General features: G+C 45.8%; 1 protein-coding gene across 1 annotated transcript in view; it reads right to left on the bottom strand.

Annotated features, from left to right (window-relative positions):
• LOC127919431 (FH1/FH2 domain-containing protein 3-like) overlaps nucleotides 1-18,504 on the bottom strand; it is a 49,220-nt gene that overhangs the window by 29,193 nt on the left and 1,523 nt on the right. Inside the window, exon 2 of the mRNA XM_052502984.1 lies at nucleotides 7,143-7,246. Within this exon, the coding sequence (XP_052358944.1) occupies nucleotides 7,143-7,246 (104 nt within the window). The remainder of the gene's footprint in view (nucleotides 1-7,142; nucleotides 7,247-18,504) is intronic.

The following is an 18,504-nucleotide window of genomic DNA, read 5'->3' as shown; positions in this document are numbered from 1 at the left end:
TGTAGTTGTGTTTTGTTGTGATGTAATAATAGAGTAATGATGTAATAATGTATTGTGGGATGATATTGTGTTAATAGAGTGATGATGTAGGCTGTAGTTGTGTTTTTGTTGTGATGTAATAATAGAGTAATGATGTAATAATGTATTGTGTTAGTGATGATGTAGGCTGTAGTTGTGTTTTGTTGTGATGTAATAATAGAGTAATGATGTAATAATGTATTGTGGGATGTATTGTGTTAGTGATGATGTAGGCTGTAGTTGTGTTTTGTTGTGATGTAATAATAGAGTAATGATGTAATAATGTATTGTGTTGTATCATGTGATGATGATAGGCTGTAGTTGTGTTTTGTTGTGATGTAATAATAGTAATAATAGAGTAATAATGTATTGTGTTAGTGATGATGATAGGATGTAGTTGTGTTTTGTTGTGATGTAATAATAGAGTAATGATGTAATAATGTATTGTGTGATGTATTGTGTTAGTGATGATGTAGGCTGTAGTTGTGTTTTGTTGTGATGTAATAATATGTAATAATAGAGTAATGATGTAATAATGTATTGTGTTAGTGATGATGTAGGCTGTAGTTGTTTTTTGTTGTGATGTAATAATAGAGTAATGATGTAATAATGTATTGTGTGATGTATTGTGTTAGTGATGATGTAGGCTGTAGTTGTGTTTTGTTGTGATGTAATAATAGAGTAATGATGTAATAATGTATTGTGGGATGTATTGTGTTAGTGATGATGTAGGCTGTAGTTGTGTTTTGTTGTGATGTAATAATAGAGTAATGATGTAATAATAGAGTAATAATGTATTGTGTGATGTATTGTGTTAGTGATGATGCAGGCTGTAGTTGTGACGTAACCGTTTGAACCCTGTTTGAACCCCAGGAAGAGTAGCTGCTGCCTTGGCAGTAATTGTGATCCTAAGAAATACTGAATACAAAAACAATTAGGGCTGAGGGCTTCGTTATCAAGAACGCTGGAAGTACAACTAATCCTGAGGTGAGGAGGTGATTACCCATGATCCTTCATGTCCAGTGTCCAGTGTTCTTAAAGCCGGGTGTACACTACACAACGTTTCAAATTGAATAGAACAGAATAAAACTTTACCTCCAACATTTTCTTTTATCACCTTCCATTAAAATAATCACATACATTCTCACATCATACACATACACTCTCACATCATACACATACACTCTCACATCATACACATCCGTTCTCACATCATACACATACACTCTCACATCATACACATACATTCTCACATCATACACATACATTCTCACATCATACACATACGTTCTCACATCATACACATACGTTCTCACATCATACACATACGTTCTCACATCATACACATACGTTCTCACATCATACACATACATTCTCACATCATACACATATGTTCTCACATCATACACATACATTCTCACATCATACACATACGTTCTCACATCATACACATACGTTCTCACATCATACACATACATTCTCACATCATACACATACACTCTCACATCATACACATACATTCTCACATCATACACATACGTTCTCACATCATACACATACGTTCTCACATCATACACATACATTCTCACATCATACACATATGTTCTCACATCATACGTTCTCACATCATACACATACACTCTCACATCATACACATACATTCTCACATCATACACATACATTCTCACATCATACACATACGTTCTCACATCATACACATACATTCTCACATCATACACATCACACATACACTTCTCACATCATACACATCATACATACTCTCACATCATACACATCATACACATACGTTCTCACATCATACACATACATTCTCACATCATACACATACGTTCTCACATCATACACATACATTCTCACATCATACACATACATTCTCACATCATACACATACATTCTCACATCATACACATACATTCTCACATCATACACATACGTTCTCACATCATACACATACGTTCTCACATCATACACATACATTCTCACATCATACACATACATTCTCACATCATACACATACATTCTCACATCATACACATACATTCTCACATCATACACATACGTTCTCACATCATACACATACATTCTCACATCATACACATACATTCTCACATCATACACATACGTTCTCACATCATACACATACGTTCTCACATCATACACATACATTCTCACATCATACACATACGTTCTCACATCATACACATACGTTCTCACATCATACACATACATTCTCACATCATACACATACGTTCTCACATCATACGTTCTCACATCATACACATACGTTCTCACATCATACACATTTAAACCAGTCAGTCCATCATGTTGCATACTAACAACATAGAGGATATTAATACATTCACTCACAGCCGACCGTTGTCCCAACTTCACTAGATAGATAAGTACATATACTGATACAATTTACTCCTCATTTATTAGTCCAACAGCACAAAGGACGAAGGAATGTTTGAACATGTTCTTCCTTGCCACGGGCAAATCCTAACATCACTGAGCCTCTCACATTAAACGATGGTCTTCCCTGTAGTTTTTTGTCTTGCCAACGTAGTGGTGCGCACACTAAACGGTGTGGTACACCTGGAAGTGAGGATTCTCCATCCCACGCTGTCTCGCCAAAACAATGATGTGACGATGTGATTACATTTAACTTAGCTACAACGAGCTGTGGCTCAAAGCAGCCTCAGAAACCTTTTCAGTCAGACATTCACTCTTGCCATACAGAGTGTAAATATCTAGCCAACATTTTGGATTTAATAACATAACTTGTGAACTTCAGACCTGTAATGATTAAACACTTTTGCTTTGGTTAAAGGCAAGTACAAACACATACTAGTAGTAGTCATGGCTCCTGCTGGAGAGTCGGCACATTCTGGATGATGTGAAACAACGTCATCATCTCACTGAATTCTTCTCTGGCGAGCTCAGTTGGCTATTGATCAGCGTTCTCAAAACGTGTTGCACCGCTCACACTACAAGAACATCAACGGGACGTCTGTGCTCAAAGACAAGATTGGTAGCCCTCTGAACGGAACCGCCCATGACAAGCATCATGACCCAGACATCACTGAGAACTCTGAAAAGATGTATGCACACATGACTGTAAGTCGCTTTTGTCTCTGATAAAAGTTGTCTGCTAAATCTGGCAAATTGTCTAGTGTACAGCCGGCTTAAGTTGTTCATGTCATCACTGCTCTCTCCATCTGCCAAACAACGGGATGCATCCCATCCCTATTCACTCAGGTCAAATGTCTTCTCACAAGGAATAGGGTGCCATTTGGGATGTCAGCCAGGTATTTTAAGTGACATGGGTGGAGGAATGCCTTGTAAACTCTATGGCATTTGTAGGGTTGAAAAACAACCAACCAATAACATCCCTACTTTGCCACTTTGATAAGTGTTGGCACACACACCCAGGGCCTTCAAGATGTCCACCCAGACATCACTGAGAACCCTCTGAAGGAATGACAAGATGTCCACTCAGACATCACTGAGAACCCTCTGAAGGAACGACAAGATGTCCACTCAGAGATCACTGAGAACCCTCTGAAGGAATGACAAGATGTCCACCCAGACATCACTGAGAACCCTCTGAAGGAACGACAAGATGTCCACCCAGACATCACTGAGAACCCTCTGAAGGAATTGTCCACTCTGACATCACTGAGAACCCTCTGAAGGAATGACAAGATGTCCACCCAACATCACTGAGAACCCTCTGAAGGAATGTCAAGATGTCCACCCAGACATCACTGAGAACCCTCTGAAGGAATGACAAGATGTCCACTGACATCACTGAGAACCCTCTGAAGGAAACAAGATGTCCACCAGACATCACTGAGAACCCTCTGAAATGAATGACCCTATGTCCACCCAGACATCACTGAGAACCCTCTGAGGAACAAGACAAATGTCCAGTGACATCACTGAGAACCCTCTGAAGGAATGTCCACACATCACTGATGTCTGAAGGAATGACAAGATGTCCACTCAGCATCATTTGGGATGTCAGCATATTTTAACTGAGAACCCTCTGGGAATTTTAAGATGTCCACACATCACTGAGAACCCTGAAGGAGGAATGTCCACCCAGACATCACTGAAACTCTGAAGGCATGTTGACATCACTGAGAACCCTCTGAAGGAATGACAAGATGTCCACCCAGACATCACTGAGAACCCTCTGAAGGAATTGTCCACCCAGACATCACTGAGAACCCTCTGAAGGAATGACAAGATGTCCACCCAGACATCACTGAGAACCCTCTGAAGGAATGACAAGATGTCCACCAGACATCACTGAGAACCCTCTGAAGGAATGACAAGATGTCCACCCAGACATCACTGAGAACCCTCTGAAGGAATGACAAGATGTCCACCCAGACATCACTGAGAACCCTCTGAAGGAATGACAAGATGTCCACCCAGACATCACTGAGAACCCTCTGAAGGAATGACAAGATGTCCACCCAGACATCACTGAGAACCCTCTGAAGGAATGACAAGATGTCCACCCAGACATCACTGAGAACCCTCTGAAGGAATGACAAGATGTCCACCCAGACATCACTGAGAACCCTCTGAAGGAATGACAAGATGTCCACCCAGACATCACTGAGAACCCTCTGAAGGAATGACAAGATGTCCACTCAGACATCACTGAGAACCCTCTGAAGGAATGACAAGATGTCCACCCAGACATCACTGAGAACCCTCTGAAGGAATGACAAGATGTCCACCCAGACATCACTGAGAACCCTCTGAAGGAATGACAATATGTCCACCCAGACATCACTGAGAACCCTCTGAAGGAATGACAAGATGTCCACCCAGACATCACTGAGAACCCTCTGAAGGAATGACAAGATGTCCACCCAGACATCACTGAGAACCCTCTGAAGGAATGACAAGATGTCCACCCAGACATCACTGAGAACCCTCTGAAGGAATGACAAGATGTCCACCCAGACATCACTGAGAACCCTCTGAAGGAATGACAAGATGTCCACCCAGACATCACTGAGAACCCTCTGAAGGAATGACAAGATGTCCACCCAGACATCACTGAGAACCCTCTGAAGGAATGACAAGATGTCCACCCAGACATCACTGAGAACCCTCTGAAGGAATGACAAGATGTCCACCCAGACATCACTGAGAACCCTCTGAAGGAATGACAAGATGTCCACCCAGACATCACTGAGAACCCTCTGAAGGAATGACAAGATGTCCACCCAGACATCACTGAGAACCCTCTGAAGGAATGACAAGATGTCCACCCAGACATCACTGAGAACCCTCTGAAGGAAAGACAAGATGTCCACCCAGACATCACTGAGAACCCTCTGAAGGAATGACAAGATGTCCACCCAGACATCACTGAGAACCCTCTGAAGGAAAGACAAGATGTCCACCCAGACATCACTGAGAACCCTCTGAAGGAATGACAAGATGTCCACCCAGACATCACTGAGAACCCTCTGAAGGAATGACAAATGGAATGTTCTGCACCAATGGCTGTTGACACTCGGCTGATACTGTATCAAACCACCTTAGATGTCAGAAAATGTGAGACAAAATTCAGGAAGTGTTTCGTCTGCGTCTAACAGTTGGTCGTCAACAGGCTCCATTGACTGACAAATTAATCATAAGGCTTTTGGTATTACTGTTGAAATCCCTTGTAGTTGAATCACAGGATTGGCCTTATTCCCTAGACTAGAGAGCGCTGGGCTCCAGGTGAGGTAAAGCCTGTCATCTTAGCTCGTCAACCCCCCCCCCCCCCCCCCCCGCTCCCCACACTCCACCCACCCCGCCTACAGAGAGCAGCTTAAAGGCGGGACAGCTCAATTGGCTAAAACGAGGGGATGCCAGGAAAAGGGATTATTCAGTCATTCAACCTGAACGAGAATGGGTGTCATTGTGATCCTCATCACTGTAATAAAATCAAATTAGACTGGAGGAATATAGGGAGCAGGAAGGTATTTCAGGAAGGTCTCCCCCAAGCAAGGGATTGAAATACCTTTTTCTCTCTCTTCTCTTCCTCAAAACAATGATGACATTGTATTGACCTGCTAGTTAGAGATGGAGGAATACCTCTGAACAGAACAGTTTCTCTCCCTCCCCATCTCCCCCTCCCCTCTCTCCCACTCCCCTCCCCTCTCTCCCCCTCCCCTCTCTCCCCCTCCCCCTCCCCCTCTGTGGGGGATTTTCAGAATCTTCTTTGTATTATCTACAGTACAGCACTGCTGTACAACAGACTTCAAGCCAGTCTTGAGTAATACATATTTATGGTTCATAACAGCTCATTGAAACCACAGAAAGGAACATGAAAAGGTATTCTTACTTAGACCACTGTAGCTTGGCTTGTTATGAATGCACCTGCAAGGTAGTGCAAGTTGTGCCTTCAATCAGCACCACTCTGGACTCAATCCGAGCCTGATCTTCAAAAAGCACCACTCTGGACTCAATTCCAGCCTGAACTTCAAACAGCACCACTCTGAACTCAATCCGAGCCTGATCTTCAAACAGCACCACTCTGGACTCAATCCGAGCCTGATCTTCAAAAAGCACCACTCTGGACTCAATCCGAGCCTGATCTTCAAAAAGCACCACTCTGAACTCAATCCGAGCCTGATCTTCAAACAGCACCACTCTGGACTCAATCCAAGCCTGATCTTCAAACAGCACCACTCTGAACTCAATCCCTGATCTTCAAACAGCACCACTGATCTGATCTTCAAACAGCACCACTCTGGACTCAATCCGAGCCTGATCTTCAAACAAACAGCACCAAACAGCACCACTCTGAACTCAATCCGAGCCTGATCTTCAAACAGCACCACTCTGAACTCAATCCGAGCCTGATCTTCAAACAGCACCACTCTGAACTCAATCCCAGACGGATCTTTTGAAGTGTAGAGAATATGACCTACCTTTTTTTTACCTGTACAATACAAATATAAATGTGCTGGCGGTACAAGTTTTACAATTGTTTTCTTATTTTGGAAAGAGCTCCTGAAATGGAGATATAAGGGCACGATCAGCTATTGTAATAGGTTGTTGAGACAGAGTGTTATGAAAGGCCTTACCCTCCCTCCTGAAAGCCCTCGAGTTCATCTCTCTGTTCTGCCAGGGTAGACTCCAAGTCCAGGTAGCTCCCATTTTGGGAGAGCTGGAGGGCACAGTCATCAAGCTAGATAGGAGATAAAGACAAAGATTGCATCATTAATAATTCCCGCTTCATACAACTAAAGTTATTATACAGCATAGCTATTATAGATTACCTAGCTACAACATATACAACTAAATAATGCAAGGTTAGTATCAAACTGTTGCATGTACGTCCACTATGAGGCAACATGGGAAAATATCAAATGACAAACCCCTTGATTTGGCCAATGTTAACGCCAGCCAATAGCACACAATTTAGCTATCCATGGACAAACCATGGTGCTCGGTTTCCCTCCAACTGCCCAGAGGAAAATTGAACTCAGTCAAAACATGGTCTGTACGTAGGCTGGATGGATGTAGCCGTCCATAGCTAACATGTCTGAGTCCGTGCTGCTCTAGACTGTCTATGGAGTCTGAGTCTGTGCTGCTCTAGACTGTCTAGGGAGTCTGAGTCTGTGCTGCTCTAGACTGTCTAGGGAGTCTGAGTCTGTGCTGCTCTAGACTGTCTATGGAGTCTGAGTCTGTGCTGCTCTAGACTGTCTAGGGAGTCTGAGTCTGTGCTGCTCTAGACTGTCTAGGGAGTCTGAGTCTGTGCTGCTCTAGACTGTCTAGGGAGTCTGAGTCTGTGCTGCTTTAGACTGTCTAGGGAGTCTGAGTCTGTGCTGCTCTAGACTGTCAAGGGAGTCTGAGTCTGTGCTGCTTTAGACTGTCTAGGGAGTCTGAGTCTGTGCTGCTCTAGACTGTCTAGGGAGTCTGAGTCTGTGCTGCTCTAGACTGTCTAGGGAGTCTGAGTCTGTGCTGCTCTAGACTGTCTAGGGAGTCTGAGTCTGTGCTGCTCTAGACTGTCTAGGGAGTCTGAGTCTGTGCTGCTCTAGACTGTCTAGGGAGTCTGAGTCTGTGCAGCTCTAGACTGTCTAGGGAGTATGAGTCTGTGCTGCTCTAGACTGTCTAGGGAGTCTGAGTCTGAGCTGCTCTAAGCTGTCTACGGAGTCTGAGTCTGTGCTGCTCTAGGCTGTCTAGGGAGTCTGAGTCTGAGCTGCTCTAAGCTGTCTACGGAGTCTGAGTCTGTGCTGCTCTAGGCTGTCTAGGGAGTCTGAGTCTGAGCTGCTCTAGACTGTCTAGGCTGTCTGAGTCTGAGCTGCTCTAGACTGTCTAGGCTGTCTGAGTCTGAGCTGCTCTAGACTGTCTAGGCTGTCTGAGTCTGAGCTGCTCTAGACTGTCTCGGCTGTCTGAGTCTGAGCTGCTCTAGACTGTCTAGGCTGTCTGAGTCTGAGCTGCTGTAGACTGTCTCGGCTGTCTGAGTCTGAGCTGCTCTAGACTGTCTCGGCTGTCTGAGTCTGAGCTGCTCTAGACTGTCTAGGCTGTCTGAGTCTGAGCTGCTCTAGACTGTCTCGGCTGTCTGAGTCTGAGCTGCTCTAGACTGTCTAGGCTGTCTGAGTCTGAGCTGCTCTAGACTGTCTAGGCTGTCTGAGTCTGAGCTGCTCTAGACTGTCTAGACTGTCTGAGTCTGAGCTGCTCTAGACTGTCTAGGCTGTCTGAGTCTGAGCTGCTCTAGACTGTCTCGGCTGTCTGAGTCTGAGCTGCTCTAGACTGTCTAGGCTGTCTGAGTCTGAGCTGCTCTAGACTGTCTAGGCTGTCTGAGTCTGAGCTGCGCTAGACTGTCTCGGCTGTCTGAGTCTGAGCTGCTCTAGACTGTCTAGGCTGTCTGAGTCTGAGCTACAGAGAGAGGGTAAATAAACCGTTTCAGAAGGAATCCATTTTCCTCCTGTTGTTGACCCTGTAGCGTTTGGTTTTCAGGTGTAGTAGGCCTATACAGGGACAGACAACACAAGGCAGAGAAAAACTATCATTGTTCTAGTTTGTCAAATATGCGCCGCAAACTAGCTGCATCGAGAGCGGTACCCACTACCCGCTGAAGAAAAACAACCAATGTGAAAATCCCAATACTAACTGTTTTGGAAATTACAATTGTGTCCCGGCTCTGATGTGGTTCCATTTCCTCCACTTGAATTACTGTAACTTCATTAAACATGGAGAAAGGGCAAAGGGAGGCTGCTAACTGGAAAAGACATTATGGAGGGGAGCAGCTTTGATCTGTTCAGCCACTCGTGTTTGTTTTTGGCTGTACTGCAGCGCCCAAGGACTGTGTCAAGATGGAGAAGTGAAACAAAACATGTGGTCAGCTAAGATAACACACTGACTGACTGAAACTGTCTTGTCTCTTTCCTTTAAAGCAATATAAAGCAACAACAAAACATGGTATTATTGGAAACATTCTTCTCAAAGTTCTACCTGAAACACAAGGCTGATCTGTTCAGGAGTGGACAGACACAGTGAACCTTTGGGAAAACAGACTACTTCAAGGCCTGGGATAAGTTTTCTTTAAGATGCTCTTACTGTAAGTCTGAGAGAGAGAGAGAGAGTTTCAGCAGATTACAGGACAGATTCATCACTGACAGGATATACAGTGTTTGGTACAGGCCAAAGTTAGGCCTACTATATTTAGGTCCATGAGGAGAAGGCATGCCTTGAAGACCTATAGGATGGAATGGAATGGGTGTGACATGAATCTAAGCAGTACATGGAAAGTACAAAAAATTCTAATCTATCATCTATAAAGATACACTAGACATATCATCTTGGACTGACAGGATGACATAACAGAACAACATACAGTACAGGGGGATTGTTTCAGTCCAGTGTAGCACGTTGTGAGTTGACCTCTGTTCATACAACTGATACAGAAATATAGAACTACAGAAAAGACATTGAGTTCCTCTCCTCTTAAGACACGAACACAGTAAACTCAGTATCAGGAGCTGAAATTGACAAAAACATGGGGCAGAAGTCAAAGCAGAACCAGCAATTAGTGTGAATCCAAAAAATGCATTTCTCTACATAGAGGTTATGACACAAAACCTCGGCAAGTCAGGCCAGAGCAGACAGGCCATTCTTGTGAAGCACACACACACACACACACACACACACACACACACACACACACACACACACACACACACACACACACACACACACACACACACACACACACACACACACACACACACACACACACACACACACACACACACACACACACACACTTTTGGCTATAATAGACCCGATGGATTACAGATCACAGCCATAATATCCAGGCCAGAAATGCCTTAGTGATCCACAGAAACGGCCCTTAATCCATGAACAGTGCTCATAGATTAACGGCAGTGGCAGGAGATGTGTTGTCCCCTGCCCAGCCCAGGATTTGAACCCGAGCAACAAGGCACTGTGGTCCATCGGCCAGAGAAGTAACCACCAATCCTGCTCACAGTCTCACACTGAGGCCTGTCCTCTCCCTACCACCACACTGAGGCCTGGCCTCTCCCTACCACCACACTGAGGCCTGGCCTCTCCCTACCACCACACTGAGGCCTGGCCTCTCCCTACCACCACACTGAGGCCTGGCCTCTCCCTACCACCACACTGAGGCCTGGCCTCTCCCTACCACCACACTGAGGCCTGGCCTCTCCCTACCACCACACTGAGGCCTGGCTTCTCCCCACACTGACCACCACACTGAGGCCTGGCCTCTCCCTACCACCACACTGAGGCCTGTCCTCTCCCTACCACCACACTGAGGCCTGGCCTCTCCACTACCACCCACACTGAGGCCTGGCCTCTCCCTACCACCACACTGAGGCCTGTCCTCTCCCTACCACCACACTGAGGCCTGGCCTGAGGCTCCCTCCCTACCACCACACTGAGGCCTGGCCTCTCCCCTACCACCACACTGAGGCCTGGCCTCTCCCTACCACCACACTGAGGCCTGGCCTCTCCCTACCACCACACTGAGTCCTGGCCTCTCCCTACCACCACACTGAGGCCTGGCCTATCCCTACCACCACACTGAGGCCTGGCCTCTCCCTACCACCACACTGAGGCCTGTCCTCTCCCTACCACCACACTGAGGCCTGTCCTCTCCCTACCACCACACTGAGGCCTCTCCTCTCCCTACCACCACACTGAGGCCTGTCCTCTCCACACTGGCCTCTCCCTACCACCACACTGAGGCCTCTCCCTACCACCACACTGAGGCCTCTCCCCTCTCCCTGAGGCCTACCACCACACTGAGGCCTGTCCTCTCCCTACCACCACACTGAGGCCTGGCCTCTCCCTACCACCACACTGAGGCCTGTCCTCTCCCTACCACCACACTGAGGCCTGGCCTCTCCCTACCACCACACTGAGGCCTCTCCCTACCACCACTGAGCCCTGTCCTCTCCCTACCACCACACTGAGGCCTGGCCTCTCCCTACCACCACACTGAGGCCTGGCCTCTCCCTACCACCACACTGAGGCCTGTCCTCTCCCACCACACTGAGGCCTCTCTCCCTACCACCACACTGAGGCCTGTCCTCTCCCTACCACCACACTGAGGCCTGGCCTCTCCCTACCACCACACTGAGGCCTCTCCCTACCACCACACTGAGGTCTGTCCTCTCCCTACCACCACACTGAGGCCTGGCCTCTCCCTACCACCACACTGAGGTCTGTCCTCTCCCTACCACCACACTGAGGCCTGGCCTCTCCCTACCACCACACTGAGGCCTGGCCTCTCCCTACCACCACACTGAGGCCTGTCCTCTCCCTACCACCACACTGAGGCCTGTCCTCTCCCTACCACCACACTGTGGTCCATCGGCCAGAGAGGCAGGCAGTTAGGCAGTGACAGTTAAAAATAAAGAACATACAATTCTCCAATTCAAAATGCATCTCACCCTCAATGTCTTCCTGCAGCTGCGTTGTTGTGGGCGTAGAGGCTGACAAGGGGAAAAAATATCCCGTGTTTTGGGATTGATAAATAACTCACTTATCAGCGCTGCAAGTGAAAAATGTTTAACACTATTTATCTGTGGGGGGGATGAACAATTGGAAACTTTTGTGTGCCCTTTACTTGAGGGTTTCAGTTGGAACCAGTGAATGTTTTGATGGCACTGCCTCTACATCAAGTCTGGGCAGAGGTCCAACCTTATTTCTGTCTACGGTGGATATGTTGTCTGTGGTCTCTTTCCCAAGACAGTGGAATTAGCACACTCTTTAAAATACACTATACACATGAGAGAGACCACAACAGTAATCTTCTGTCGAGCTTGCAAGGGATGAGCCTGAACAAGGAGCTACAGTAGCTCTGTGTGAATGCACAACTCTATGCTCCGAAACACAGAGAAACTTGGAGACTGACAGGCCAAACCTCAACTGTACATAACAATGAGTAATACAGTCCACCCACAGAACAAACCTAGATTTTACAGCATTTAGCAGAACTTGTTATTATGAGCCTCTGGAATCTCTCTGGGATAATTAGCAGGAAGACAATCTTCACAAAAAAAGTGAATTTGTACATCTTTCAAAAACTGACGGTCCTGCGTTCCTCTCTGCCCTCGCATAACGCTGAAGTGTGTCACAGCGGATGCTTTCTGGCATTCCAAATAAATTGACCCTGACCCCTCAGAGTATTTTAGAGAGGCAGGAAAACATCGGAAGAAGTGACAAAGAAAAAAGCGACTTGACTGTGTTCCTTTGAACTATTGCGTTTGCACAGTATGTTCACTGCTGTGAACATTTTCATTGGGCAGTACATCTGTGATGAACTGTGGCATAGGGTGCATCCCAAATGCCACCCTATTCCCTTTATAGTGCACTTCCTTTGAAGAGAGCTCTGGCACAAAGTAGTGCACTTTAGGGAACATGGTGCCATATCAAATCAAATCACATTTGATTGGTCACATACAAATATTTAGCAGATGCTATTGCAGGTGTAGTGAAATGTTTGTGTTCCTAGCTCAAACAGTGCAGTAATATCTAACGATACACAACAATACACACAAATCCCCAAAATTAAGAAATGAAGAAATACAGAAATATTAGAAAGAGCAATGTCAGAATCCAGAAGATAAATAAATATGTATATGATGGTGTGTATAGACAGTATGGACAGTATATGAATAGAAAAGGTGTGTACAGTAATAGTTATATAGGATGAGCCTGGACTAGAATACAGTATATACATATGAAGTGGGTAAAACAGTATGTAAACATTATTAAAGTGACCAGTGTTCAATGACTCTGTACATAGGGCAATAGTGTCTAATGTGCAGGGTAGAGTATCGGGTGGTAGCCAGCTAGTAACAGTGACTAAGTTCAGGGCAGGGTACTGGGCGGAGGAGGCCTGCTGGTGGTGACTATTTAACAGTCTGATGGTCTGGAGATAGAAGCTGTTTTTCAGTCTCTCGGTCCCAGCTTTGATGCACCTGTACTGTCTCCGTCCTTCTAGATGGTAGCGGGGTGAACAGGCCGTAGCTTGGGTGGCTGAGGTCCTTCATGATCCTCTAGATGGTAGCGGGGTGAACAGGCCGTAGCTTGGGTGGCTGAGGTCCTTCATGATCCTCTAGATGGTAGCAGGGTGAACAGGCCGTAGCTTGGGTGGCTTGAGGTCCTTCATGATCCTCTAGATGGTAGCGGGGTGAACAAGCCGTAGCTTGGGTGGCTGAGGTCCTTCATGATCCTCTAGATGGTAGCGGAGTGAACAGGCCGTAGCTTGGGTGGCTGAGGTCCTTCATGATCCTCTAGATGGTAGCGGGGTGAACAGGCCGTAGCTTGGGTGGCTGAGGTGCTTCATGATCCTCTAGATGGTAGCGGGGTGAACAGGCCGTAGCTTGGGTGGCTGAAGTCCTTCGTGATCCTCTTGGCCTGACCGTGACACCAGGTGCTGTAGGTGTCCTGGAGAGCAGGAAGTGAGCCCCGGTGATGCGTTGGGCTGATTGTGGGACACAGCCCTCGCATACTGAATGCACTCTGTCTATTCACAGTCTGCCTAGTCGTCCAAAAGCAAAATACATTATGCGATGAGATCTTGAGTCAGGCCATGCCTCGTACGTTCTGGTCTATCTAACTCTGATCAAGTATGTTCAGTGGTATCTACACAAAGAGGATGGCTGAGTGCTATTTGAAGGTTAGACTTTGTGTATAAGTAAAATAACGCAATCAATGCCCGTGCACAAAGAGATTGTAAATCCAACACAAACTGAATATGATACTGATTGTGTGTGAATGCTCACAGGGCATTGCCTATTTGAGCTGATTGTCAATGTCAGCAATGAGAAAGACCAGGCAGGCAGGTCCCCATGGCATCATCATCTCTAGGCAGACGTCTGCACTGCTCCTCCCCAGAGAGACACCAGTCAGCCAGGTTGGAACTGACAGGAGCAGGAGAGGGAGGGAACAAGTCTGGGACAACAGCAGCATCTGCTAGTGTGCTGTCCTGTCTGGCTCCCCTGGTACCATGTGTTAGCACTGGGCTATTAATACCAGTCTGTACACCCACTCTCAGTCATCCCCAGATGTAGCGGCCAGGGAGGCAACCCTGTGAGACACAGGCGGTCAATGGTATGACTGTGCAATTGGGAACTTGCATTTCTGTCTTAATGTGTTTGTACGTGTGTTTACTGGTGTCTATGGAAGTAAATACCAACCAATAGCTCACTGAAGACAGGTGGATGTGAAAATGTTAAACACAAAGCTGAGAAAACGTTCAAGTTTCAACATAGACATAAAGGATACGTTCTCCCCCTTTAGACAGTCCTCTGGTATCTGCCTGGGCTCTAATTGACAACTACAGCTGCTGCTGTCTGGTTAGCCAGTTGAAGCTAACCGCTAGTGCATCAGTTAGTTCACCGGCAGGGCATCACAGAGCCTTTTCGTTGGCACCCTGCGGTCCCATAGACCTTCTGCTAAACTGCCTTCAGCTTAAACTAAGGCTGGTGCAGCAGGAGATGGAGACCAATCGAGTGTGGAAACCAAACAAGTAGAGCCAACCTTGTTGTCAGTCTCCCTCTCTGCCCTTTTCCTCAGAGGAGAGAGTTCCCTTCCCATCCTGTTGGTCAGAGCAGAGTGGAGTGGAATGGGTTCTAGAATGAAAACCAGGCTCTTGTGGTGTTCCACAGCATCCTGTTGGTCAGAGCAGAGTGGAGTGGAATGGGTTCTAGAATGAAAACCAGGCTCTTGTGGTGTTCCACAGCATCCTGTTGGTCAGAGCAGAGTGGAGTGGAATGGGTTCTAGAATGAAAACCAGGCTCTTGTGGTGTTCCACAGCATCCTGTTGGTCAGAGCAGAGTGGAGTGGAATGGGTTCTAGAATGAAAACCAGGCTCTTGTGGTGTTCCACAGCATCCTGTTGGTCAGAGCAGAGTGGAGTGGAATGGGTTCTAGAATGAAAACCAGGCTCTTGTGGTGTTCCACAGCATCCTGTTGGTCAGAGCAGAGTGGAGTGGAATGGGTTCTAGAATGAAAACCAGGCTCTTGTGGTGTTCCACAGCATCCTGTTGGTCAGAGCAGAGTGGAGTAGAATGGGTTCTAGAACTCTTGTGGTGTTCCACAGCATCCTGTTGGTCAGAGCAGAGTGGAGTGGAATGGGTTCTAGAACTCTTGTGGTGTTCCACAGCATCCTGTTGGTCAGAGCAGAGTGGAGTGGAATGGGTTCTAGAACTCTTGTGGTGTTCCACAGCATCCTGTGGGTCAGAGCAGAGTGGAGTGGAATGGGTTCTAGAACTCTTGTGGTGTTCCAGAGCATCCTGTTGGTCAGAGCAGAGTGGAGTGGAATGGGTTCTAGAACTCTTGTGGTGTTCCACAGCATCCTGTTGGTCAGAGCAGAGTGGAGTGGAATGGGTTCTAGAACTCTTGTGGTGTTCCACAGCATCCTGTTGGTCAGAGCAGAGTGGAGTGGAATGGGTTCTAGAACTCTTGTGGTGTTCCACAGCATCCTGTGGGTCAGAGCAGAGTGGAGTGGAATGGGTTCTAGAACTCTTGTGGTGTTCCACAGCATCCTGTTGGTCAGAGCAGAGTGGAGTGGAATGGGTTCTAGAACTCTTGTGGTGTTCCACAGCATCCTGTTGGTCAGAGCAGAGTGGAGTGGAATGGGTTCTAGAACTCTTGTGGTGTTCCACAGCATCCTGTTGGTCAGAGCAGAGTGGAGTGGAATGGGTTCTAGAACTCTTGTGGTGTTCCACAGCATCCTGTGGGTTCCGTGACGTATTATCTACAGAGCTCTTTTCAAACCCAGTGAAAAAGACAATTGATCTGACAGAATGAAGAAAGATCCCAAATTAACTTTGTATTAGGGACCTGCGTGACTTTTCAACTGTGGCTGAGATGAACGCTCAACATAAGAGTCCGCTCCTCTGTCTCCAAAACCAATGGGCCTCTCCTCCTCTTCACTCTGTTTAAATGTCATGGTTAGAGGAAGAGGCCCTCTGACAATGTGTTTAGATGCAGATAAATCCATCACGACTGGGAAGTAGGTTTATAGTTCAACTGGAGAGGGAGGGATCCTCTGAATGATCATCAGAGACAAAGAATAGCTAAACATCTGGTTGACATCATTTGTCACTGTTAGGGATTTTCTAAAAGAACGCTGAACCACAAGGTACTGAGAAGGAGAGCCCATTTTCTTTCATCTGGTGGAAACTGGCAATAGAATGGTACGGGTTTAGGCCAACTATTGGCCGAAGCAGACATAACAGTGAATATCTAGGAACATATCACCTCCTGAAATATGTGTGGATAAAGGAAGACAGGCATGATGCATGATTGGCCAAAAAACAATGGTAAATCCAGTGAAGATGAGAAATGACATTGAAATGGAAAAGTAGGTTCGCTTTGAGGGCTATGTTGAGAACGATAGGTCAAAATGTCTACTGATCAAAAGAGCCAGCCAATGATTCAGCATAGTTGACACGGAGACGATTAAACAAGGCAAGGATGCTATACCTATGATGTCAGAGTCACAAGAGAGAATTGGTACCGGAAAGCATTCTGAGTATAGACTTTCAAAGACTGGTTAATCAAAAGGACAAGCAGTGTCTGAATACCATTCTGTATGAACAATAGATCCCTGGATGTGGTCTGAAAGGACCAAATAGAAGCGCGGAAATCAGAGTTGGGAGTCAAAGTTGTGCAAAGAACCACAAGATGACAAGATGTCATACATAGTTTAGCGTTTAACTGTTACATTTCTTTATTTCTTTGTTTGTCTTTTCACTAAAACCGCACAATAATATTGTCTTTCTCGGGAACCCCGTTAGACACCAAAGGGCACATTAGCCATTGTGTGGCTGTTGCATCAGTCCTCCACGACAGTGGTTACTGTTCCACCAACTGAATTTAGCTCTGCCCGGAGTACCACTGAAGTAGCCGCTCATGTGTATTTTACCAGTAGGCCTATGGTCCTTGTACCCCTGGTTGGGAATCACTGTTCTACGGTAATAGAGTCATTGTTAGGTTGCAAAGGGAGTGTATATTGCTGTAAATGTACTAGGTTTACCAGTAAACTACAAGAATTTTGCTATCTTTCAAAGATTTGATGTAATCTGTCACAAGACATCTAGTGGCCCTTGTGGGTACTTCAGGTTATATCAGGTGTCTAATAATCTCTGGTCCTCTCTCCGGCCTTATCACAAGTCAAATATATGAAATCATTAAATAAGATGATTTTAAAACAGAAAATAGAATGACAAAGCTGTAAAACATTCTCCTAAAAATAAACCATCAACTTAGTGAATATCATTGTTGTTTAATATGAGGGTTTCAGCATGAAATATCCTCTTTTGTTCTCACTTGTATTTATTTTACTATGTTGTCAACATGTATTTGTTGTAAATGTTTTGGCGTTAAACTGGTGGCAGGTGTGAAAAAAGTCAATGGTTGGAAGAGTTGCAGAGTTAATTGAAAATAATGCCATTCTTGATTAGATGCTTTTTAAAAACGAATTAGACCATTTTTATTTAAACCATATGGTCTATTTACTAGAAACTCATGGACAATATGGACACAGATATAAACATGAATACTATATATATATTCATATATATTTTGTAAAGTTATTCTAGTATAAATGACAAAGGTTACATTAGATTGCCATAGATGTTCTGTTAATTACGACATTCACAGAAGGTTCCGATAACGTTGGTGAATTACTGGTAGCTTTGCAACCCTAGTTGTGGTGAAGAGATCAGGTCAGCTAAACAGAGGTTTACTGTTGTGGTCCCCATTTAACTAGTCTCAGACATGCCAGACTAGGGCAGCAGGAACATGGTTCATGTGGGCTAGGCAAGGCAACCCATCTGCCTAGGGAGAAAACCATTTAACGGTCACAGCTGCTTGTCCCCCTGACCAAGGCCATGGCATGGCAGTCTAGTTCACACCCGTCCAATCTATAGTCTGTGTCCCA

The sequence above is a fragment of the Oncorhynchus keta genome, unplaced genomic scaffold (genome assembly GCF_023373465.1).
Source record: "Oncorhynchus keta strain PuntledgeMale-10-30-2019 unplaced genomic scaffold, Oket_V2 Un_contig_16649_pilon_pilon, whole genome shotgun sequence".
NCBI classification, from domain to species: domain Eukaryota; kingdom Metazoa; phylum Chordata; class Actinopteri; order Salmoniformes; family Salmonidae; genus Oncorhynchus; species Oncorhynchus keta.
Note: the sequence above shows the minus strand (reverse complement) of the source record. Positions and strands in the feature narration are given on the sequence as shown.